The following is a 25,136-nucleotide window of genomic DNA, read 5'->3' as shown; positions in this document are numbered from 1 at the left end:
AGTTTATCCAGCATTTAAATGTCACCGAGTTGTTCTCTACACATTGGCTGTCTGTTCTTCTCTTTGTTGATTTCTTTGTGACAAACTGACTATAGCTGTGACCCAGTATAACCTTTTTGTTCATCTGTTTGATGGCTCATGTAAGTCACGGCCTTAATCTTGCACATGGTAGGGTCCATTTGTTCGGAGCTATTATCTTACGAGCTACAATTACTCCCTCTGTGCCATTGCTATGGGAATACATAGGTTGGGGTTATAGGGACCCGGAAAAATGGCAGCATCCTCACCAGTAGTCGATCCATGTTAACAGACATGCAAATACAGTTACTTCTAACTTTGGCAAAGGTTATCTACCTTAGATAATAAATTTAACTGGACTTGACGCTTAGAAGTTAAAAGTAAAGAACGTTAACTTCCACTCTGATACAGTCGTATCCAACACCAGCTTCTACAACATCGAGAAATATCATCTAGTGTTTGTGCTAGTTGGACTTTTTTATTAACATAACCTGCAAAATATTGGAGTAAGAAATCCCCTTATCCTTGGAAGTAAAGCTGGGTTAACTATTGTCAACTTACATTTATAATTCATTTGATAAACTTTTGCTCTTGTAATCTTGGAGAGAAAAAAAACACTACCCAAATGCTTGACACACCTGCCATGCTACAGTTGCTATGACTAGTCAAGTGATGTGATAGTAATGATAATCTTCATAAGTCTAGTAAGACATCTTTCAGGGTCGTATTGTCAAATATTGACAAATTTGCCCCCTCTTCTTCTGCTTTTCTTACACTTTTTAGAAAATCAGAAGGCTAACATCCTGGACAACCTGAATAACACAAACGGGACCATCATTGGTGTCACCTGTTGCATCGTCCTCATCCTCCTCATCGTCTCCGTCATTGTCCAGATCAAGCAGCCACGTAAAAAGTACATCTTGCGGCGTGAGGACTTTGACCCCACCATGTTCCAGGAGGTCTTTGAGCCCCCTCACTATGAGCTGTGCACTTTACGGAGTGCCACCACACCCACAGCGGCCTCAGCAGATTTAGTCGACCTGGCGGAAGACTTTGACAACTACCACGCCCTTCGCCGTGCCTCCTCACGCTGCGTCCATGATCACCACTGTGGCTCCTCCTCCAATCCCGGCTCCGCGCACATATCCCAGCTGTCGCTCAGTGGACGAGGAAGCCGTGGTAACTTAAGCGCCCGTGATGCAGCGGCTGCCGCTCTGCTCACTGACCTTCCACAGCCACCCATGGCAGTGCGGCCCTTGTTGCCATCCACAGGAAACCGCAGGAGCATCTTGGTCATGAAGCACAGCTACTCACAAGAGGCAGCAGACAATGGATGTGACCTGGACGACGACCTGGAAGAAGTTCCCACCACCAGCCACCGGCTTTCACGCCACGAAAAGGCAGTACAGCGGTCAGTATCCATAGATTTCTGATGAGGGAAGAACAACAACCCTAGAGTTAACTATGGGGATGTTTGAAATGTGTGGGAGATTTACATTTATTTTTCTGTTCATCTCATTTTAACTTTGTTCTTCCTCCTCTCATTATTTTTTTTAAGATTACGATAACCTTCATTTTTGCACTGATGCTTGTTATTTCCCCCTTTTTCTACCATTAAAAACATTCATAAAGGGCTAAATTACAATGGACAAATATGTCCCCATCTTGCATGCTCACCTTTGAACATGTCAAGTGCCCCCAGCTAGCTTTCCATGAATGGTAATTTATAGCTTACTAACTATAAACTCGACTGTGCTTTGAGGTTTGTCAGAGATCTTGTAGTAAAAACAGACCTCATTTTAGCAGATGCTAATTCAGTAATCCAGTAGTCCAGTTTTGACTGTGAACACAAGGGCTTGAATCGGTGCCTCATAGAGATGACTAATTTCAATGACATGAATGCAAAATGATTATAAAATACGCATTTATATTCATAACTGTAAAAAAAAATAATAGATGAATTATATTCTACATAGAGTTGCTAAACTTTTTGGCATGAACAAGATTTTCTATAAAAAGAGTATTTTACTGTGTACTTGCACCTTGACTGCTTGAAAAGCAACTGTATATGTTTACAAAAAGCACTATGTGAAGGTAACCGAGTACACGTTTTTGCTAGAAATACTTTAAAAATGCAACATTTTCCTGCATGCACTTTCTATGTGCTCTTTCCAGAGTGTTCCTGACTGTATTCATTTTCTACAACTCTGCATGCAAGGCTCTTAGTGGCTATCGAAGCACTAATGAATTTTTATTGCTGTGATGTAGCACAATATGCATTCTGACCTCTCTATGCAAAAGGAGTTTGATATTAAATGAAAGAGCCGTGACATTTCAGGTTCTGCCTCATTGGCTCTTTGAGCAAACATGAATCAGAGTACAACACAACTAGGGTCTAAGAGACAATCTCAAGGTAAGCACCCTTATCCAACGATCAACATCTTTATATGTTGTTGTGTAGTCATCATTTGCCCAGTTAGTATATACTTTTATGTAAGTTATTTTTCCTTTTCTGTAATTTTTGCGCAAGATTATATTTGATTTTAAGTTGTTTGTTTTGTTTTTTTTTTGTTTTTTTTATTGTTCATTTTCACCAAGATGGTTTTCTTGCTTGCAGCCATCTTGCCCTCTTAGTGAGTTTGTTTGAAGTCTTTGTGATGCTCAAGTTTACTGTATGTCCTCTTTCCTTGGTGACATACATTATATCCCTCAGTGGATATTCATCGGCATGGACTTTTCACATCATCTTTAGTTGGCGCTGTTATCAGTTAATATGTCTAACACCTTCACATTTCTCCTAGTAGACCTACAGCAAATCATTTATATCATTAATGTGAAAAAACTTGTTAAGTCCACATAAAAGCACAAAAATGAAAGCAGACGTAATCTCAGATGTCTTCATTATATTACATCAGTGAAATTATTTGCACACACTAAAGAAAGCAAATTGAGAGAATTTAAATATCCTATTAATCTTTACACATTACACAGTTACATAGAAATCCTCTAGATTTGCATGATTTCTGTCAGTAGTAGTATTTGATTTTGTGTTTGGTTAATTGTGAAGCATAGTGTTAATGCCTGTGTGTAACATTTCATGTGTACATGCTCCATGACTGCTTTCATGAAGTTGCAAAAAGCACAAGAGAAAATAACAAATGAGATGCATACATTTGAGATGTATAGAATTGTTGTGAATAAATGTTTTAATTTCATTGATCTTTGAAAGTTTAATTTGGTAAAAATGTAAAGAGAACTACACAAAGTCATGCTGGTCATGCTTGCAACTTCATGCCTGCACATACTGGAGCTGTCACATAAAGTGCTACCCATTGTTTTGTCTTTAAGTATGAAAAATGTGCTGTCCTGATGTGTGTGTGTGTCTGCTTATGTTCTACATTATGTCACATTGTCCCCATCATGTAGACTTCTTGAGAATAGTGCAATCCTGGATCAGTACGAACGGGCGTCACTGACATATGAAAAAGCGGAGCGGAGATTTACACCAGCATGATGATGATGATGATGATGATGATGATGATGATGAAGGGACACTTTGACGAGGATACTGAATGTATATTCATGTGCAAAGATGAACACAAAGGACTAGATGGCAATACTTGGAAGTGGGAAGGTTTTGAAAATGAGTCAGCCCTGTGCTCCACATACTGTAGTCAATCCAGATGTTTTGTCTCATTGTAAAGACATGGACCTTTACAATCAACATGATTACTGAACTTCAGATTTGGGACGTTAGTCAGAAACATATCTGTCATTGTCACCGATTCCTCACTGATAAAATTCATGTGATCAAACATCTTCAAGTTCATTTTTAAGCATGTATTTTTCAAAATTAGTGGCATACCTATTAATTTAATAGCAAATTATAAATGCTTGCAGTTTGTCAAATCTAGAAAGATTTATTTTAGCGTAAATTGGAGTTAAACTCAACTAATTACTAACCTACTCTAATTTAATCAATTTCGAAATAACCCAAAGCAGTTTAATTTGGATTATAATTCAAGGCCAAGTTATATGGCTTGTGCATGCTTCTTCTATATCCATTAAAAGCAAACATACTAACATCAAAATAAATATTAAAAGTACCCATCTACTAATACATAAGTCATATAGGCAGAAGATGTGGTTTAAAAATATCTTCAAAATGAATTAATTGAATTAATTGCATGTTGTTGCTTAGCTAAACCATTACAAAGCAAATCAATTTACAACATATTAATTTTAACTCTTAACTCCCGTTTGAATATGTTGACAAACCTTTTGACATGCATTTTGATTTAAGAAAGAATACTTGCTTTTTTTGGCAATCATATTTACTTTAAGTCTGTTTGACTTCTAACTCTCTTTTACTGCAGGAGCTTAATATCTTTGTATGAAAACAGACTTTTATACTACGGTAAACTGAAAGGATGACAGTTTTTACAGTTAACTCTAATTATCTTTCAGGGCTGATTTTACTGATGCTTTATAAAATAAATAACAATGAAGCTTCACATTTTTTTCTTTGTTTTATTGGTTTTTGGTCAGTAGTTCCTCTGTCCACATTGTGTGTCCTCAAACTGTCACCGCACACCATCCGCGTCTCATAATCGTACGATTGTTTTGAAAGTTGCTCTGTTTGCTGTGACTGATTTGCTTCAGAGGAAAACCAGACCCAAACCAAAACGATTTTGTAAAATTCCATCAGTTCTTGACAATTTAAATAATTCCAGTTTAATCACGGCATCTGACGGAAAAGTTAACTTGACGTTTGTCCTGATGAGATTTATCTTTTATACACACTGTAGAAGGGAAGGATCAGCCTTGCTCTATAATACTACTGCTGGCAAGCTGGCTTTGTAAGAAAAACAACCTGCATTACGATAAAGTGAGATCAGCACCTCTGAGCACAATGACATCAACACAAATAATTCACACATGCTTGTGTATCTTTTTTCTTACACTCCATCACTGTCTGCGTACCTATTGTTTTCTTACTGTGACAATTTTAATGCATCTATGTGTACATTATTTTGCTGTGTTCACTGTCATGTCTGTATAGTTTACATCCATGCACTCTTTTCCTTCCATATACACAGTCATACACCGACATATATTCCTGCAAATACTGAATAAAATTGTTTTCTTTTCTGTACACACATTGCGCTGGTTGTTCTGTGTGTTGTCTCCCTGCTTCACGATTGTGTCAAATCTTTATTTTAAAAATGTTCATCACAGCTGGCACAAATACTCATCCATTTCTCGGTCTGTCTTTCTCTCCTTTACTCTTTCTCTTAAACACACACACACACACACACACACACACAAAAAGTCACAAACTCATCTGCCAGTTTATAGATGGAGGCGGACGTGCCGCTAATTAAGTAAGTCTGAATCAATTCGATCACAAGCAGGCCAGGCAGCACATGAGAAAAGTGGGGGGCCCATAACAGACTTAAAAGTAATAGTGTTTTCATTTCTCTGCAGATACATCAGACAGATGCATCATTCGTCTGCATCTTGCCAAGTTTGACAGCATTCGGAGCTAAGGTTTCTCTCCCATGTGCATCTTGAGTGAACTGTTGCCCTGAGCAACTTTACCGACGTAGCGTTGTGATGAGAAAAAAAAATATTAAAAAAAAACGGTTTGTGATGTATGCATCAAGTTTGTCTTCTTTGCTTTGGACTACAAAGGTGCATTTTCTCCAACCTGAGCTCCACACCTAGGAGGGTTGATGAGCCATGGAGCGCTGATAATTTCAGAAACAAGACTGAACGTTTCTTTCTTTTTTGGAAAAATACAGTACCTTTAATGTAGAGTTGTTCATGGAGAAAAAAAAAAACAGAATCAGGTTTTTTTTAAATCATTTTTGTGTAACCATCACAATATTAAATTGCATATTTCAGCTGCTGATTTCACACATTCCTATTTTGATGTCATGTCTTTACAGTACAGAATCAGGTTGTTTTTATATCAAAACAGCAACTGAAAGGTACTGTTGAGAAGACAGACCAGGATGTATGACATAAAGTGATATTACACTTTATCAATGGGTGCATACATGATTCTACTGGCCCATTAACTAAACTTAATTTATTCCCAATTTTACTGATACTTTTACTTATTTGTTTTTCTGTCTTACTCTTTGTCAAAAGTCATTGCATTGTGGTGTTTTTTTTAAAACCATTTGCATATTTATTTGATAACGCATTAAAAAAAATGCTGGACCGAATGTTTTCAATAAACTAATGTTTACTGATTTTATTGTGATGACTTATTTTAACAGTGTTAAGTCAAACTTTCCATTCTGTTTTCATCAGGATCATGTTTTTTTCTGGGAATTTGTGAGTTTAACAATTTTCAATGAAAATAATGAATAAATTACGGAATTATTAAAATAGAATCATTATCAAAATGATTCCATCACAAGTCATCAACTTCAGGGACCAAACAAGGGGCAATATGAAGAAGTCAAACAAGTCCAAGTCCTCTGGAATTACTTTACAGGCATTGATAGCTGATGATCTGATAGTAAGCATACACAACATATACACAAACATCACACAACAGAAGCTAAACACCGGGAGTTTACAAAGCCAGATTTATTAAATATCTTAACAATAAGAGTTTCATCCACTGGAATATTAAGAATTCACAGACAAAGCAAGGACACCTACGGACTGTTCTCGGGTTCAGAACAAAACATGATGAGGCAACATGTAATACTGCTCATATCTCAGGAAACTGCAGTTAATACGTTTTAACTGGGTCAGGCCTCAGTTAACTTTAATGTTACTTTTGGGAGGAGATAACTATCGTCTGTCAAAAAGTAACAAAAAATTCTTAACAAATGCACATGTAAAACAGAACGTGGAAAAAGAGTAACAATTTTTTAAATTGTTGGAACAAACTGAGATTTGTATTACTCCTATGCATGTCTTACTTTTTTATTTGACTGGGATCTTGGACAGGGGATGTTTAGGGGTAGAAAGCAGGTCAACATTATGTGCCACACAGAAGTGGCAAACAACATATGAAAGGTTAATTTAAGATGTAGCTCAGTAGCACTGCACTAGGTTATTAGGGCATGAGCACCGATGGTGCGAAAGCCCGATTGTTCTTCGAGGAATTATTATTCCGCGTTATTAGTATTCTCCATAAACAACTGCATTTTTGGAGGCTTTATCATATTCAGAAACTCATGGAAGTTGGTACACGTGTCACTCCCGGCGAAAAATTTCGTATTTTAGTGGAGTCGCGAATGGGCATGGCCAAATGGTTCACTAGCGCCCCCTAAACAGATGCCCCGCTGGCTACATTTACCTACATACACAAAATCCAGTGGACGCGTATCACACCGAGATGTACAAAAAAGTTCGAATGCACCTTTATGTCAACTCAACAGGAAGTCCGCCATTTTGAATTTAGTCGCCATTTTTGGCGATTCACACATGTTCTACTTTAACGAACTCCTCTTACAGATTTTGTCGGACCGACTTGAAATTTTGTCAGCGCACTCTTAACATGTTTGGAAATAAAATGTATCAAAAATAATTAGTTTTCATCGATTGGTGTGCCCGTGGCGTGGCGGCCAAAAAGTGATGTTGTCTTTTGGCATGTCGTCCAAAAAGTGACTCAAAAATGACTTTTGGGTCACTTTTTGCTTTAGTATGACTTTTTTTTCATAATTTAGATGACATGCTATAGTACGATTTTTTTTTACCTAGAATATTTTACCTGTTGAGTTAATGAGACTGCGGTTGAGTCACTGGAAAGCTCTGAGTGAACTCCGTGAAACACTTTCTCCACCACGACTTGCTCATCAGCGCTGAAGATAGTCCGGCGGTCTATGACGCCATTTCAGAGCTGGAAATGACCTCATGAGGGTTCGAGCCCTGCAGGTAATCCACATGGTTCACACAGGAGGAGGGCAAGTCCCCCTAAAGGTAAGCCACACGGTTCACAAAGGGCAACTCCCTCTAAGGGGAAGCCACACGTGTATCACTTCTGGGTCACTTTTTGGCCACCACGGGCACACCGATTGACGAAAACAAATTCTTTTGATAACTTTTATTTCCAAACATGTTAAGAGTGCACTGACTAAATTTCAAGTCGGTCTGACAAAATCTGTAAGAAGAGTTTGTTAAAGTTTGCGGTGTAAATGCAATCATACTAATACCTAACCAAAAGTCAAAACAATACTAAACCAAATCCTAATACCATTCAAAAACTCAAACAAAAATAAAAATCAATGATAAAAAATAAAGTGTGTCTACATCTTCTTGGCCCGAATTACCACAAACATTATCCCCTAAAATCCTATTAGTACATTTTAATGCTATAGTATGACTTCTTTTTTTTTTAATCATATTTCGGATGAGATGCTATAGTATGACACAGCGGTCCAGTGGTTAGAGCAGTTGCCTCACAGTGAGAAGTAACTGGGTTTGATCCCCACTTGAGGTATGCATGTTAGATCAAAAAAAGTCAAACTAAAGCATGTCATCCAAAAACTTCATTTAATATCAGCATCCTCATGTTGACTTGGCGAAGACGCACTTGCAAGTCTCTGAGGGTTAAATGTACCAGGTGTGTATGAAATGTGCTGTAGAAAAAAAAACGTACTTTGCCTTGATGCTCCTTCTTCATCTTCTCTTTGTTACATCTGGGTGCTCTTAGCAACTAACTTCCTGCTCTTGACCTGCTCGCCTGCAGGCAAAGAGTCGACTGATTAACATGTTTATTACAGTCTCTGCTGCTGGCACTTCTGTAGATTCTGATCCACTGGTTTTGCCTCTTCTTGAAGGCTTCTCAATGAAATCCGAATTGCGCCACCATTTCCATCGGTTGTAGCGCCTGTTTGTGGTCACTTCAGGAACTTTGACCGGTCGATCTGACCTAAATGTAATCTCAAGCCGCAATGAAAACTTGGAACCGAAGATCCATTATTAACTACGTACAGAAATGAAAATATCAATAACAGCAGCAAAATATGAACACAACCAATAAAAATCAAACAAAATGTATGTATTTCTTAATTTATTTAACTTATTACTTTTTAAACACGATTTCTTTATTTGTATTTCTGATGTGTAGGTCCTCTGCAATCAACCAGGAGGTGCTTGCAAAAATCCATTATTTGCTGTTTGCTCCATGAGTCTAAAACTCTGTTAATTTTACAAACAACTAATAATAAAAACAAAGATTGTCTTATTACGTGAAGGTGTGCACTTCATGGTTAAAAAAAAAAAAAAAAAAAAAAGCAAGTGACGTTCCGATGACGCAACTGTAAGGGTGAGTGACGACAAACGTATGCGCCACAGGAACCCAAAACGACTGATTTAACAGCACCGTTGCAAAAGTCGGTTCGAGTACGTTGGCGTTTTCCGTTGTCCATTCATATCGTATAATAAGTCACGTGTATATAATTATACCCCACGTTAGGTTAATTACTGTTGTTGTTGTTTTTTTAATAGTTTTAGCTGGCTTTCGATCGCGCTAAAGAACAAACTAACTCGGCTTGCGAGCCGTAATCATAATCATGGCGTACACGCAGATTTTGGGAGCCCTGCACCGACACGTCCAACACACGGCGACACGGGTCTCCGTGCAGAAATGCAAACTCGCCCGGGTCAGTCTGCTCATCCGCACACACGGGACGGTGTCGGCGGTGTCCAGACTGACCTTCCGCACAGGAGTCGAGGCCCCTTCGTCTGTCCTGAGCTGCTTTATTCAAGCGCAGCGGAGCGTTTCTCTCACAGCCAGAAATAAAAGCAGCCCGGAGGAAAGAGCCAAGTCGGTCTCCAGGTATCAAAGTGGGAGCCCAAAGCCTTCAGCAGCGCAAAAAGGTATGCGGGACAACACACATGCGGGTATTTAGAGGGTTGTCCCGTCGCGATACGTTTACCTGCACGGTAAGCTGTTACCCACTTTAAATTTAGACTTGCATTTTTTTTTTTTTTTTCTGTCTGCACACTCAAGCCACAACATATTTAAAGTATGAATAGCCATCGATTCTTCCAGTATTTTATGCACTAATTTACTTTTTTACTATTTATAGAGTGAATCTGAAAAGTTGTTATCACAAGTGTCTATATGGTCCAAGACCCAGTTTTTTTTTTTTTTTTTTTACTGAATAAATCAAGGTCCTTTTCTCATTTGCGAGACTACAAGCAAAAAAAAAATGTGTTGGTTGTAACATATTCAGAAGTTACGGTTGACTGACTGCCCAATAAACCCCAAGCTCAATGTCTTCCAGTGAAAGACGCTGGCAGAGACTTCACCTACTTGATAGTTGTACTCGTCGGGCTTGGAGTAACAGGTGAGTGCAACCACAAGAGTCGCCCTCACTAGCACGCCAATTTATTATCTTGTTTCATATCAAATGACAAATACAGGCACTAATATGTTGTGTGTGTGTGTGTGTGTGTGTGTGTGTGTGTGTGTGTGTGTGTGTCCTAGGCGGGCTGCTATATGTGGTGTTCCAGGAGCTGTTTTCTTCCTCCAGTCCAAATAAAGTTTATGGGAAAGCCTTTGACAAAGTCCGGTTACACCCAGAGGTGAGAATGAGATCTAAATATTATGATGGTCTTAAAACAGCATGTGAGTGGACATTATATTTGCATACGGTAAAGTTAAATGGATTTACTGTGTGGCAGTGATGTGTCTCCAAAACAATATCACAATATTCCAGGGTATTTGAAAAATCATCATCATTAATTTCTAGAACGTACAGTTGCCAACAAAATAAAGTGTTGTGGTTTTATACAAACAAACAAACTACATATTACTGTGGTTTGTTTTACATCTGATCTTTTCTAACCAAACGACAGAAGGCTCTTGGAGCCGAGTCCTCCACTGTGCAGCCGCTTTCAGCCACGCTTGTTGTTGCTGTGCATAAGTCACGAATGTAACGGTATGACGTCGACAAGTCGTAATATTGCCATTATCGTTAAAAAATTATACTTGATAGTAATGTGAACAATGCGATATGGCGGATACTGTTGCATTTTGTCTAGGAGCTACTCTGATAGTTGAGTTAAACCTAAGTCTTGCAGGTCATCGATTGAAAATTTTAATTCTCAAAACCATTTTCTATTCATTGAAAACATAGGTGATTGGTGCATTTGGCGAGCCAATCAAGTGTTACGGTGAGGCCACCCGTCGAGGAAGGAGGCAGCAAGTCAGGTAGTAATTATTGTCACTGTGTCTGAGTGAATACAACTAAAAAACTTCCTTTGTTGCACATTTGAGATTTGACTAAGTTGCTATGTGTCACGTGTGATGGTTCTACTGATTATAGTATTTTTATTTATTTGTTTTATTTCTGTGTTTCCACCTCAGTCATCAGGAGTACCTGAAGGATGGACTGAAGCATATGAGACTTAAGTTTTACATTGAAGGCTCAGAGCCAGGCCTAAAAGGAACAGTACATTCAGAATCAAAAGAGGTTGGTTTTTTTGAATCTAAATCATCAGGCAGCCTATAAAATACATGTGCTTACCAAAGGCCAGTAAAAGCAGTACTCTTCAAATGAAGCTGTCCTAATACCAGTGATTTGTAGGCAAGTAATTTAATGTGACAGTAAAGATGACCATTTCTTGTTATTGTCTGCCAGGTTGAGAAGGTGTTTAATCATCCAGTTTCCTTGTTGTCATTTTACAGAGTCCTGAAACTGGAAAATACGGGTTTCGTTACATATTTGTGGAAGTAGACACCTACCCCAGACGGACCATCATTGTGGAAGACAACAGATAAGGAAGATAATGGCCACTCGGACGTGTCATTTCACTGACTCAGCATTATATAAATGTGGTTAATGTGTCTCTAAAAAGCAAGATGGTGTTGTTAGACAAAAAGGTAAAGATTTTAATTTATAATTGTTTTGTCAAACATCAATAATTAGGACTGATTTAAACTTTGACACAACAAGCAGTCCGCATTTGGTGGAGAGATTTAAAAAGCACAGTATTTTTCACAGACAAAAAAAAAAACATTTGACTCATGTACTCAAATGCAAATTGATTTTTTTTTTTGACTAAAAGATCAGAGGTGAAATCTTGAAGAAAGTTGTTGCTTTTAAATTGTAATAAAAGACGCTGTCCCATCTTTTGCACAGGAACAGAAATGCATCAGAAACCTGCATCAGTGTTTTCTTGTTTACTAAGAGTGAAACTGCAGATGCCATTATGATCTCAGCTTCATTGAATTGAAAATGAACATTGGCAGTTATTTTACCAACTTTAATACCAAAAAAAAAAAAAAAAAAAAAATCGTAGTTTTTTTAATGAGATATGTCAAGTTTGCTGTAGCTTGCTTTAAAAAAACGGTGACCACTAGATGGAGTCAAAGACTCGTAACGGGAAGGAGTTCATAGATTTGTCACTGTGTTTTGATTATATTTTGGGAGGTGAAACCAAGAAACTGACTTTGAAAACTGTAATAACTGAATATCTAATTTTGAACAATGAACACCAAGGTTAATTAGGGATAATTTGATTCTAACTCAATATATGTTCTTTCGATAAGATAGAAAACACTTTATTGAGTCACACAGGGGGAAATTAACCTCTTAAAAACACAAAAGTGGAATAAAAAGAGTTGTCGTATTGGACCCGTCAGTGGTTTTAATGTGGTTGATGTATTTGCTCCCATTTGTCCGTCGGACTTTTGCTACCTTCCATGACCCTCGGAAATATTAAAACTTCAATTGGACCTCGATGAGTCTCAATAGCAGTGAACTTCGACTTACCACTTTTTATTGCTTTTTTTTGTTTTGTTTCTATACTGCCACCGACATATGCGAGTTTTAGGGAGTCGAATATTATATTATTACTTACAATGTAGGGGGGGGGGGGCTATACTCTTCTGTAAATTACAAAAAAATAAAGCATGAAACCTACTGGGTTAGATAGCCTTTTAATTTTTTGCAATGGCAACACGAAATAAGCTCTGCGCTGCTTGATTTTAAACAACTATCATCAAAGCGCCATTTTGATCTAACAATAGCCCCAGCAGCACTTCAAAGGGGGGGAAAAAAACAACAACGATTAATTGTAATATTATTGTCTGCGTGGGGGGGAGCAGTTTACGGGAAGCCTTGAACGCAGCACTCGTACAAACACCGCCCACTGAAATCAAAGGCAGCATTGAACGGAGAAGCTCGGTCAGTCGGCGCCGGCGAGAAGTCTGTAAGACTTACTTTTAGTTTCTTCAAAGTGAACTTAACAAGTTGCTCGTGAAACAATCGCAGTGTTATATAACACGCGTAAGGTATGCTGACAAAGTAGGTCCGTTTCAGTCGATGTTTTTCCCGCTCGCGCCGTCGGTAAACGGGAGTAACGGCTGTTGTTGTTGTTGATGCTGTGGCCTTGCTACGCGATAGCCGTGCTAAGATAGCTGTAGCCTCATCTGGCTCCCGGAGCTCCTTTTCGCATCATTTCTCCTCCCCTCCTCCTCCTCCCGAAACGGCGAGGGACATGGCCCACCTGGACAGCTAAGTTGTCGCTTTTAAAGTGAGTTAACCTTTCTTGTTCTTGCTTTTTGTGAAGTCAGGTTTGGACCGGAGGAGCTGTCGGTGCTAAACTGAACCATCTGTTTTAAATTACAGAAAGTGCCTAACCTCTCTGAGCTTGCTGGCTATTATACGTTATTAAATTAAACAATTAAATTAATGTTGCTGCTTAGTTAACAATTATTTGAATACGTTGCTGTTTTTTGGGTTTTTTCCAGGGAAAGTCGTGTTTCTGGCCAGGAACAGCAAGTTACTCCTCAGCTATGAGACTTCCCTCTCAGTGATTCCCACCTCACTAAAATGGAGCTGTATTGGTACATGTGAGTATAAATAACACAGCTTTATAGTTCCTTATTTTTTTTATTTTTTTTTTTAAATACATCAAAATAAATTAGTTTTTGTTTCAAACTGTTTTCTCATCGTCCGTGCCCCTTTTTTTTTTTTCCCCCAGAGTTGTTATCATATTCATCATCATAAAGATCTTCTTCTATGTGTGCTGGTACCGGTCCAGACAGAGGCAGCTGGCAGCATACCTGAGCAACCCACGCAATGCTCAGATAGTCATTGTTGGAGGAAGGGCCTACCTTCATCAGATGTGCGAGAGACAGAGTGTAAGTGCAGATCCTCATTTCCACATAAATGCTTCCTACATCTGAAATGCATAAACCGGCTGTCATCATGGTTTGCTTTACTTTTTATGTATATATATATATATATATATATATATATAAAGAGAATCTCTTCCAGTCGGCTGAAAGACATGAGTATGGCACACCGAGTGAGAGACAGTCAGAAAAGGTCACGGTTGTGCTACATTTTGCGGAGGAGTTGTTTTGCTGTCTCTCAAGAAGGCGTGCAGTTTTCACTCAGTCACTTTTACATCGACGGCCTACATTTCACTTTCAGTGACAGACTGAGAAAGTTTGTGGTGAAGTTTTAATCGGTTCATGGTTTCTGGTTTGCATGTACTCGCCGCTTACATTTCTCTTTTTGGTTTGTTCGACCTTGTTGACACTGGTCTGTTCGGGCAGGTCGTCACTTATGACAGTTGTGCGAGTCCACCGTTTCTTGTGAAATTTCAACCGTGCATGTGGGAACTTTACTGTGCAAATATCCTCAGTAAAACACAGAACGAAAGTCTGGTGTAGACTGATTTGAAGACAGCGGTGTAAGCCCCTTCGACGGTCTCCTAAATTCTCAAGATTTTATTAGTTTTAATTTTCACTAACTGATTTTTTTTTTTTTTTTAGTTTTTTCTAAAAATCCTAGTATTTACTGTCACTTGTCTCCTGTAAATAATAATATATATTGGAGAATAGGTTTTGTATCTTCTTATATTTAATTTCCTTACCGTTATGATTAGTTGTGCTGCTCATTTGATCATTGGGATGACCTTCATAGTTATCTTTCTGTTTGGTTTTATGGATTTTTACATTGTGGTGAAACACATGCTTTTAATGCTTATTTTGAAACTGGTTACAAACTGCAGGCTTCTCTTTCATTGTCCCCTTCAAAAGCTACCTGAATGTCATTTTTATTTCTGTTGATGTTTTCAGTGATATATCCAGAACAGTAATGCCTTTCCTCAACATCAGTTTGTACGCAGTCTTTTCTGTGGGCCATGCCACACGTTCAGGCATAATTGTGGTGCTTTCCCCAGAAGCTGTCAACGTCTCTGCCTCTCTCAACCACCTGGAAACAGTCAGACATGATTCAGAACTTTCTCAACTATCATACAAGATAGCCTTCTAACTAATTTCTCACTCCTGACCACTTTATCCACTTCTTAGTTATTGGAAAAGATGCTGCGTGAATGACGGATACAAACACATTTTCTATCTGAATTAAAAGTCCGTTAAGTCCTTTCATCTGTGCCAGCTTTTGAGTTATTTATTATTATTGCAGTTGCAAAAGTATTTTTAGGGTTGTTTGGATTATTTGTGCAACAGGAAATGCCCCATTTGTTGAAAAAATGATGCAGAGCTTCGGCTTTTGGCCACGGCTTCCCCTTCACCAGCTATGAGATTCTGTTATCTGAACTGTTTGTCTGATTTGAGAGAACATTCCGTCCAGCATAAGATTGCCATTCTTGGTGTGTTACCGCACACACACACACACACACACACACACACACATATATGTGTATATATATATATATATTAGTCCCTGATCTCTCTTTGGTTCGCAACTCTTCCTGTTTGCTCCCCCTTTTTCTCCTACACCTTTCCCTCTTCTCATCCTCTCCCCCTTGTTCCCTCTGGTGTCTCGAGTGTATAATGTTCCCTGTTTAGATTTTAATGGAATGTGCAGCAGGGAGGCCCCACAGTCATCCATTACCCGGTACCCTGAAAGTTTTCTGAAACGATGCCAAGACGACTCTGGTCTTGGGTCTAAATGATGACGTATCGCTTGCTTAAACTTCTTGGACAATCTTGTTCACCGCTACCACTGCAGCCATGACTAAAAACTTAAAGGCCCTGGAGAGAAATGGAAGTGATGGTTTCTAGATTAGTAGGCTTCATCTTTAATTAGTTTTGGTCCGGGTCTTTAGGACTACATAAACAGTTGCTGTGCTTTTTTTTTTTTTTTAAGTGGTACCCAATACCAGGGCTGTGGTCTGGTACTGGAGCATGGGATGTACAGCTGGGGTACAGGGATCCAATTTGATTTGGAAAAAACCTGTCACAATAATTATATGTCTTTATTGTCTCTCACAGGTAATTTGTACGATATTTACCTTGAACTTTTAGTGGTCTGTCTGTGCTGCATCATTCCTCATCGTTTCCTCTCACGCCCACGACAACAGGATGGTAACTTTGAACTAATTAAGACATCAGTCTGCAAGGTCCTCAGTCTTTATTCACTGACTTACCTGCTTCACCTGTATATACACCTTCTCTATGTTACCGAACCAGACAGCTAAAATGGAAAAAACACGAAGCGTTTAAAAGAGTTTCAGAGATTCTTTGGACAAAGTAGAAGTGATTTTTTTCCATCTGTTTTTTATTTTTTTATTTTAAAGGAACTGAATTTGAATATGACATCAATACTGCAACAATCTGCTTTTTATATAAAGTTAATTTTAAAAGACAGCTGCCGTTTATATTGATGAGATGAACTGACAGACGTCCTCGCGTCTGCGTAGAGCGTACATTATTTTAAAGAGGGTTCAAATCGTTAATTGGGTTTGGGGTGAAAGCGGTTTATGTTGGTCACTTCTGTGTTTAAAAACACGCACAGAAACACAGAAAAGAGTTGTGAGAGGGTTCGTAATGAAGAAATCTGTCCCGCTGTTCTTCAAGAAGATTATCTTGCTGTTTGCTTTGTGATGTTTGTTCTTTGGTGTTTTTAGATTTGTGCTGGCCAATCTTGGCCTGAAGCAAGGAGTTTAAAAGGAAGGTTCATTGGAGAAGCACGGGCATAAATCCAATATTATCATAACCAGCAGCAATCTTATCTCTAGAGATGTGTACACTAAAACCAGCCCTGTTAGTATCCGAACAGCATTCGCACTGTTGACATTTGTGCTTTTGATTTTAGCCAATAGATTTGACTGTCAAAACTGCCATTTTATTTTATTGCATATGTGCATGTATGCCTCATATGTATGCACACTTTTGTAATTTTATTAGCGTCTACTTTTGTGTGTGTCATGAACTGTGTATTTCCTTCATCCTGTAGCAAACATCCGTGTGGCCTAGTTGGTATGGTGTCCAGGATGACCTGTCGATAGAAGAACCCTCCGCAGTCCTGCCACCAGCTGCATCCTTCTCCCACTTGGACATGCCACCACCATATGAGGCCGTCTCTGGAGGTAGCATTAGCACACACTCTTAGACACTAGAATACATCATCTTTGTTCATTAAGCTGATCCACATGTAAACCAGGAAGTCTGTTTCATTCTCTTTTTTTTTTTTTTTTTTTTTTTTTTTTTTTTTTTTTTTTTTACTTCTTCATTCATAACTTCCTCTCTGTAACAATTTTTGGCTGCTGTCCTCTTACAAATGTTGTCTCAGTTGTAAGTTTAACATGTAAAAGCCGGTAACTTTCAGGTTCACAGCACCCAGTCATGTATAACCAGATATTTGATTGGTGCAAAGGCTTTACTGAAGTCTTATTATAGACACCTATGTTGTTAGTTTTAATCGTGCAGAGATGAGTCACACTGGGTTATTAGCACCTCCACAGCATTCAACTGTGTATGTCAAACATGCTCGATTGCCTTCCCCACAGCAACTGCATTTACATCGAATCACTCCCACGTTGTGGGGCAGGCGTTGGTGGGAAAGTCCGCTTTGGTTTGTGACGAAACTTTCTGTGTGGTCGCTGTATTTGCGCAGTTTCATATACTGTGGTGCACAGCGCAGGTCACTGAAAGAGGAAGCTTTGTGGTGGAAGTGGCTTTGTCAGATACATGCTGTATGTGAAACTAAAAAAAAGAGAAGACAACTGCCTCATTTTAGATCAACTCTAAATAGTCTTCCAGTATCAGAAACACAAGCAGCCGAAGTTGACCAATCAGTGGCCGCGGTCTCCTCGCGGCATGTCCCGAGTTGCTTTTGCTTCGGTGGGTAGTTCCATTTTCGAAGAGACACTTCAGCTTCGGCAAAGCTTCAGAGCCTACGACGGTACTTAAATGCAGTTTACTATCGTAGACTTCAGTACTTTTCTCATCTTATTCAATCGAGTTCAGTTGCTTGTGTGCGCACACGGAGTACTTTGTTTATTCGTACATCCCTTTATAAAGTCAGAGTACACTGTGTCACTAACTTAATCAAAATGAAACCATCGGCCTCAAGGATTTCTTTTTATATCAGTGTCTTGTGTCTACTGCTCATGTCCCAGTTAAGTCTGGAGTAAACTCGTTTCTCTTTGCTAGCTCTTAAGGGACTAAAAACCTGCGGTCTCCTGTAGGGGTGGAATGATTCACAGAGTTAAAGGTTCACGTCGCGGTTCTGTGGTCATGATCTCATTTCAGCTGCGTATATTTTTGGCAAATTGTTGGGGTAGGTGTCAACAGTTTCATTTCCTTTGCAAAAAAGTCAACATCTTTTTGCTGTAGCAAAAGAGAGCAAACAAAGATCATAAAGAACATAAATATTCTTTATTATTAAATGTTAATGACCAGTAGGCATCGAAGAGATGTTCCCCTAGTGTCACACTTGGGTAGCTCTCAGTAGCCCTGCAGGTCCACGCATCTGTAGAAGCTGTGTTGGACATATTTGACAATTCCTCAATGTGCATGTTCATAAAGTTCAGCAATTTCTGCACTGCTGAAGTGTTAGCTGGGGGGGGGGGATATCATACTGTGGCTCAGGTACTTTATCATATACTGAAATCCCGCATCCTCCACTGACTGAATATCTTTTTCCATGAACGGCCCCGAAGCTTGCCCTGCCTACAAGGCTATTTCAAAGCTGCAGGGAAAAGGTGTTGCTCTTTCCTACCCGGCTGTTGTTGCACTGTCACGAGACACACCGGCGTGAGGACCTCTTAAACGGCTCAATGGTTGGAAGTATTGCGACAAGCGTAAGCAACACATGTTGCGCTGTGCCGGCGCACAGTCGCCGTTGTATCCACCACTTCCTGTCGTCATGGTCACAACTCTTAACCCGCTGTGCTCCCATACAGCAGACCACAACTATGCTGGTTTGACTGGCTTGTTGGTGCAACACCACGGATGCTTTGAGAGCCATCAAATCGTTCCCACCTCTTGAGTTTCTTCATTCTATGTTCCCACGACATGCCTTCGTTCTTTGCTCTGAACAGGGCTGTAAATATTCTCAACCTTCTGCGCATTTCACACGACTGGCTGCAGATTCATGTTTTCTGACTGCAGGTTTGTGAGTTTATTGATGAGGTCATAAGGCAACCACTCGGGGTGGGAAATCTTTGCATCAAGTTTCACAGCGTCGTCCTCTTCAGCAAAAGGCATCTCATTTGATCTGAAGTGCTCGTTCACTCTGACAGCAGGATGTGGTTCTAGCAGGTGGAAACTGTTACAGCTCGGGTCTAATTTCATTGTGTGATGCCGCAGCTTCTATTTTGACCTCACAACTGATCTTTTTTTCTAATCCAAGATAACAGAGGGGTTTTCGGGGCTTCTTGGAATGCAACTATTTAAATTGTGCTAAAGCGTTGAGGTATAATAAGAAACCACACAAAATTGTGTCACCCTTTATTTCCGAATGTGTCTGCACAATTTAGCATTTTATCTTGATCAAATTCAAATTTAGACCATTTATGATAATGAAAACGTAATTTTCTCACGATACTAAACAACTGATAAGCGATGAGAAGGAGCTACAAAACAGAAGACATGCCGCGCGCCGTTTTGGAAAACGATTACAGGAAATATTCAGGTGACTCCACTGCTCCGGGGATCCTCACTACAACTGGGTGTCCATACTGGGTTTCTGCTCTTGCTCACCGTCTCTGTGTTTCCATGATTCACACATTTTGCTGGGTTTTAAAAAGCTTCTTTTTTTTTTCACTGCACTAAATAGATGCATTTACATCAATTGACAGTTTATCATAGTAGAATAACACGCACTTGTTATTCATTGACGCGGCTTAGTATTTGTTTGAATGCACAAGTCTCAGCGAGGGGGAATTATTGATAGATAAATACAATGTGGTATAGAGGGATGAATATCTTCTTTTTTTTTTCTTTCTATTAATTCTATTCATATTAATCATATGCGACCCGTTGTTTTGGACATCTGATTAACTGGTGTCTTTGTCTCTTCTTTTCAGAGGACGATCTGAAGCCCCCTCCCTACAGTGAGTGCGCCCAGGGCCTGGAGGCCGACGGCCCTCGTCCCTCCCATCACACTCCTCTCATATCTGAGGGAGGAGACTCCATTAGCGCAAACGAAGCCCCGCCCCCTTACACACTGTCCCCTCCTACACAGATCAGTCAACAAGACGGCCCTGTAGGTCAGTGAGTCGGAGAGCAGGTCCAATTAATCAATTCCTGATACCAGTTTGCCTTTTTCCATGCACTGCCTTCCTACATTCAACCTCAGCGATCGTTGCCAGCCTAACTCTCATCACGAGAGCAAATGTTTATTTGGATGTTTGCGTGTGTGTATTGGCGGGTTTTTTTTTTTTTTTTTTTTTTTTTTTTAAAGAACCAAGTTGTGTTTCTACTTTTTATCGTTTTAAGAAATATGTGGTCATCCGATGAGTTTGGCGATAACGGACAGATATCCTCAGTCTGGGCTGCAGAGTCTGCCTCAAGGATGGTGATAACACCCTCGACCTTGTGAACCTGTGACATACAAACAAAACAAGAGACACTTCAAAGTGTACTTCTGTTTTACAAAGTTGTTTCCTGCTTTTTGTCCGAGGCCACTTCCTTTCGCAGAACTAAAATAATTGACTCGTTCTGAAAGCACATTTGGGGAAATGAGTAGACGCGAGACCGTTTTTGTTCTCGTGACTGTGGAGCAGAATATCTGGGACGTGTCTCCATCTTTGTGTGTCTGTATAGATATTGTTCTGAACACAGTGACTCATTCACGGTCTGTGATACAAAATTCATAGTGCAGAGTAGACCGTCTAATAATAACATTTTGGGGCACCTTGCGATGTAAATGTGCATAATTGTTTCAACTTCAAACTGTGTACTCGACGCTTCATTATTACTGCACTTGAGTGCTATTTGATAATTAATTCACTAATTGTCATAGATAATAACCCAATTATTGTAACTGGTTATGTTTAATATATTGTGGCGATTATACTGGGACATTAGGCAATTCAAGAGACTATTAGATCTGTGAATGGGAGTGAGTGAGGACAAGCAGAAAAGGGAAGTTGAAATAAAGGAACACTTTATAGCAGTAAAGAGAAAGATTTGCTGTGCAGTCATGAATGACCACACATTTTTTTTGTAGCTGTAAATCCAGCCGTAAAATAATCAGATTTGTTATCTAGAATTGTATTGTTGAGCTGAAGGCATGCATTGAAAAAAATACGTTGATAAAGGTGTACTTAACCTTGAAAAATACTCACAGGGCTGTGAGAAAAGGCTCAAAGTGTGTCACCAACAAAACTCAGTTATTCCATTTTCATTCTCAACAATTGTTACAAAATGAAGACTAACCAAAAAAGTTTTTTTTTGTTTTTTGTTTTGTTTTTTAACCGCAGCTTCTGTTTCTTGTAACCTGTGTCAATCTGCCACAGGCTGGTAGATGTCAGCCAACTGTTGTCTATTTTTTTTTTTTAGTTTTTCTTGAATAGTATTGCTTTGGGAAGGGTTTGTACTTTGCTTTTTGCTTTTTATTGCACTGCATCTCAGATAACCCGGAAATAACACTGTAAGAAGATGTTTCCAAATATTCCAGTTCCCGTGTTTGTTTAAGCGATGTCATGGTCCATGTACAGTTCCTGAAAATTAGGAAAGAAATTCAGATAGAAAAAGAAAATGAATGCTGTATTAATGTATTTGGGGATTTTGGGAAAGTATATAAAATGGGGTTTTTATGGAGAATCGGAGTTAAAAATGTGATGTGTTTTACAAATAATCCTTTGTATTGTGATGACAAATCTTTCATCACTGATGCCTTTTACCACATTTTCCATGTCGCTCTTACAGTTGCAACGGAGAGGCTCCAATGGTCCATGTATCTTTCAATCATTTGATTTTCTTTCAGAAACGGGTGATTTAAAAAAAACAAAGACCGAGGGGTTATTAGATTTTTGTGTTTTAACTGGAAGTTAAAATGCAAATATGAAGCGTTTCCCTTTTTAAGTGTCAAAAATAACTTTCAACTGCTTTGATATTCCTTTTCAGTTTCATATTACAAGAAATTAAATCCTTAGAAAATCTAACTAGTTCCTTTTTCATCATGAACAAAGAAACACCTCATCTTTCCATTCAATTTAGCAAAAATCAAATAATTATTTGTGGGTTGGTTTTTTTTGCAATTTTTTGATACCTGATTTTTGAATGAAAATCAAATGACCAGAAGGTACCCAGACCTGCAAACATGAATGTAGGCTTGAACTCGTTTCACATCACCAACATGGTGGCAGCATGACAATGATTGACCACCTAAACCTTAGTGTTACAGGCTTCTTCTGTCAAGTACATCCTGATTGTTCACTTCACGTTCATTCCTGTGGTGGTTGACATGTCAGATCTCCACTTTGTAGCTTTGTGAGTTAAGGGGAATTAACTTGTTTTCTGATTGGGAGGAAATACATCTTCTGTATTAAATTGTTGTTGTATATAATATAGCAAGTTTCATTGTCTTCTTTTACCTTGTGTTTCAAGCCTGTAAACTATAATTTAGAAGTACTGTTAAGTAGACACTGGTTCACACTAAGTTACAGGTTATTTATTTATAATGATACTTGATTATATTTTGATGTATACAAATTCTGTCTTTAGCTGATTAGCCTTAAGCTGCACTAAAGGGAATTGGCATTGCTCTATAGAGGGCTGGATATCTTGTATTGTATTCTCTAGTGTGGGTCAAGCTTCAGAAACACCCTACAATTTCCCATAATTCAGTTGTGTCTTTACAAACTCACTCCCTCCATAGGCAGAAAAGACATGAATTCAATAGGCTTGGGTTAAAAAAAAACAAATAAAAAAAAAAAAAAGCATTATTTAAGGCTATTAAATTAACTACTTATCATTCAAGTGTAACGTGTCAAAAATTTAGACTCAGACAATAAGGTTATATAAACTAAATAACCTCCATAAAACATGTTTTAACTGGTTCTTATAGACAACGGATAACTACAAAAAAAAAAAAAAATCGGAGTTGTGACTTTGCTCCTGCACTTGGAGGATTGCAAGTCATTTTCAGTTTTTTTAGGGTTCACGTTTGTTTTCACGTCCACATTCATACTGAGCTCTTTCTAAAAACTTCAGACCGCGCTCTTTACGCTGACATGCAGTACAGAATAACGTTTTAAACACATATTTAAAGGGCACTAACGCAACCAGAACATTTTACACACTTAAGATCGACTCTTTCCTTTTTTTTCTTAATGCAACTTTATATATATCGTTGTTTACTATTAAGGTTTGAATGTAAATTGACTGATTGTAAGACGGCATTCAAAACAAGCAAAATGCAGTTTTGGTGGAGTTGAGTTAGATTTGAAATCAATACTTAAAAAAGATGTTACTAATTGCACGGTGTCAGTGCAGTCAAAGGTTGTCCATATTTAGCGTGTGCTGCCTGCTGTTTAATTTGCTGTGTGAAGAGCTTTGACAAATGAACTTGGTCCTCAGAAATGTGTGTAACGTGTTAATATCTACAAAACGGAGCTGCTCTGTCTTCTAGTGATGAAGACATCCTTTCCAAAAGTCATTTAGACTGACTTCAGCTGAAACATGGAAAACGTTTTTGCACGTGACTTTACATTTTAATTTAGAGTGTGAACAGCAGTGTAAATATGCAGTGTAAATATGTGAACGTGTGTATTTCTTTGAGGCATGAACAAACCTACAGTGCGACACCAGAGAGCAGTGTTGCACCACTGTTGAGCTCAGCCACATGTTCCTGAGCAGCCTGCACCTGTTGCTGAGCCCACGTGCTGTGCGGCAAACAGGCAGCGCCGCTGCTTGACATTACCCCAGTGCAGATTGATGTCTTTTATCACACATTTAAGTGACAGAAAATTGCATTGACTTTTGTTCTGAAGTTTTGTACTTTTGATGGAAAAAAATAATTGGGCTCGATCAAGATCAATTGTAGAGCCCTCTTGTGGAATGTATGCTCAAGGACATTCTTTTTTTTATATATATACATATATATATATATATATATATATATATATATATATATATATATTCAGCCGCTGCATCGCAAAGCTGCATACAAATAAGCTGAGCTGGAACCGTTCACAATGTATGTGCGCCTGATTCTAGACATTTTTAACAAGCAAAATATTTAATGTATCCGAAAAATCTGATAGGTGGGAACGTATGCAAGCAGCAAAAGAAAAAATATATATATATTGTTGCGGTATACATATGTGTATTTTTAAAAGCAGTGTCAGTATGTAAAATGATTTTAAATGAAATCCATCCAAACGACAGCCTTCATTCACTGATTCATGTATTCATGCATGAGCGTCTACCTCGTAAATACAGTAAGATATTGTCATGCACTGGTTTTGCTTTAAGTAATTGATGTTTCCAGGGGAAATGTTTGCATTTTGGGAAGCAGGCAATAATCCATCATGTATACCGCTTTACTAATCATTATATCTCGCTATAAACAGCTGTGTAATGGATACAGCCCAAAACACTATGCTTTAAAATGCCCGAGGTCTTGAAGGCTATTTGAGAAACAGAATAGACGGCTCAATTACCCACCGTTGTCTGTCAAAGATATATTGTACTTCTACGCTGTGCAAATAGTTGCCGTTCCTATCAAGTGACACATATTCTGAGGTCGGTGTGTATTCAGTGTCTGTGGAAAAAGCTCCACATTTTGAATTCGGCAGTAAAGCACATTCCAGGCATGGGTGAGGATGGATAAGATGTCAAAAGTACTTCTGTTATTGATTTCCCACCTCAAAGTTGTCTCAGATGGGGATACCCATCACTAGGTGTTATTTTTTACACTGTATAA

At 38.7% G+C, this 25,136-nt stretch overlaps 2 protein-coding genes across 7 annotated transcripts in view; both read left to right on the top strand.

Moving 5' to 3' along the window:
* neto1l (neuropilin (NRP) and tolloid (TLL)-like 1, like) overlaps window positions 1-6,269 on the top strand; it is a 69,387-nt gene extending 63,118 nt beyond the window's left edge. For 2 of the 6 annotated variants that reach the window (XM_069151620.1, XM_069151624.1), the window contains 2 exons: window positions 802-1,429; window positions 2,357-5,179. In XM_069151620.1, the coding sequence (XP_069007721.1) occupies window positions 802-1,429; window positions 2,357-2,417 (689 nt within the window). In that variant the 3' untranslated portion in view covers window positions 2,418-5,179. Of the gene's footprint in view, window positions 1-801; window positions 1,430-2,356; window positions 5,180-5,350; window positions 5,403-5,505 lie in introns of those variants that run through there. The other 4 variants (XR_011178347.1, XM_069151622.1, XM_069151621.1 and 1 more) reach the window with 4 other exon arrangements.
* A 3,059-nt stretch (window positions 6,270-9,328) lies between these two features.
* On the top strand, window positions 9,329-22,777 carry timm21 (translocase of inner mitochondrial membrane 21). The gene is made up of 10 exons (XM_069151619.1): window positions 9,329-9,867; window positions 10,278-10,340; window positions 10,481-10,578; window positions 11,133-11,206; window positions 11,363-11,468; window positions 11,684-13,533; window positions 13,751-13,852; window positions 13,984-14,143; window positions 17,214-17,346; window positions 20,290-22,777. The coding sequence occupies exons 1-6, from the start codon at window positions 9,561-9,563 to the stop codon at window positions 11,774-11,776; spliced, it is 741 nt and encodes a 246-aa protein (XP_069007720.1). The 5' UTR covers window positions 9,329-9,560; the 3' UTR covers window positions 11,777-13,533; window positions 13,751-13,852; window positions 13,984-14,143; window positions 17,214-17,346; window positions 20,290-22,777.
* Window positions 22,778-25,136: the final 2,359 nt, after the last annotated feature.

Source organism: Embiotoca jacksoni, unplaced genomic scaffold (genome assembly GCF_022577435.1).
Source record: "Embiotoca jacksoni isolate LCO1_2020_lvr unplaced genomic scaffold, fEmbJac1.0.p SCAF_17, whole genome shotgun sequence".
Taxonomy (NCBI): Eukaryota; Metazoa; Chordata; class Actinopteri; family Embiotocidae; genus Embiotoca; species Embiotoca jacksoni.
Note: the sequence above shows the minus strand (reverse complement) of the source record. Positions and strands in the feature narration are given on the sequence as shown.

Coding starts and splice junctions, on each gene's coding strand:
- timm21 (XM_069151619.1), top strand. CDS start 9,561: ATGGCGTACACGCAGATTTTGGGAGCCCTGCACCGACACGTCCAACAC. Junction 9,868..10,277: donor GCCTTCAGCAGCGCAAAAAG/GTATGCGGGACA, acceptor AATGTCTTCCAG/TGAAAGACGCTGGCAGAGAC. Junction 10,341..10,480: donor CGTCGGGCTTGGAGTAACAG/GTGAGTGCAACC, acceptor TGTGTGTCCTAG/GCGGGCTGCTATATGTGGTG.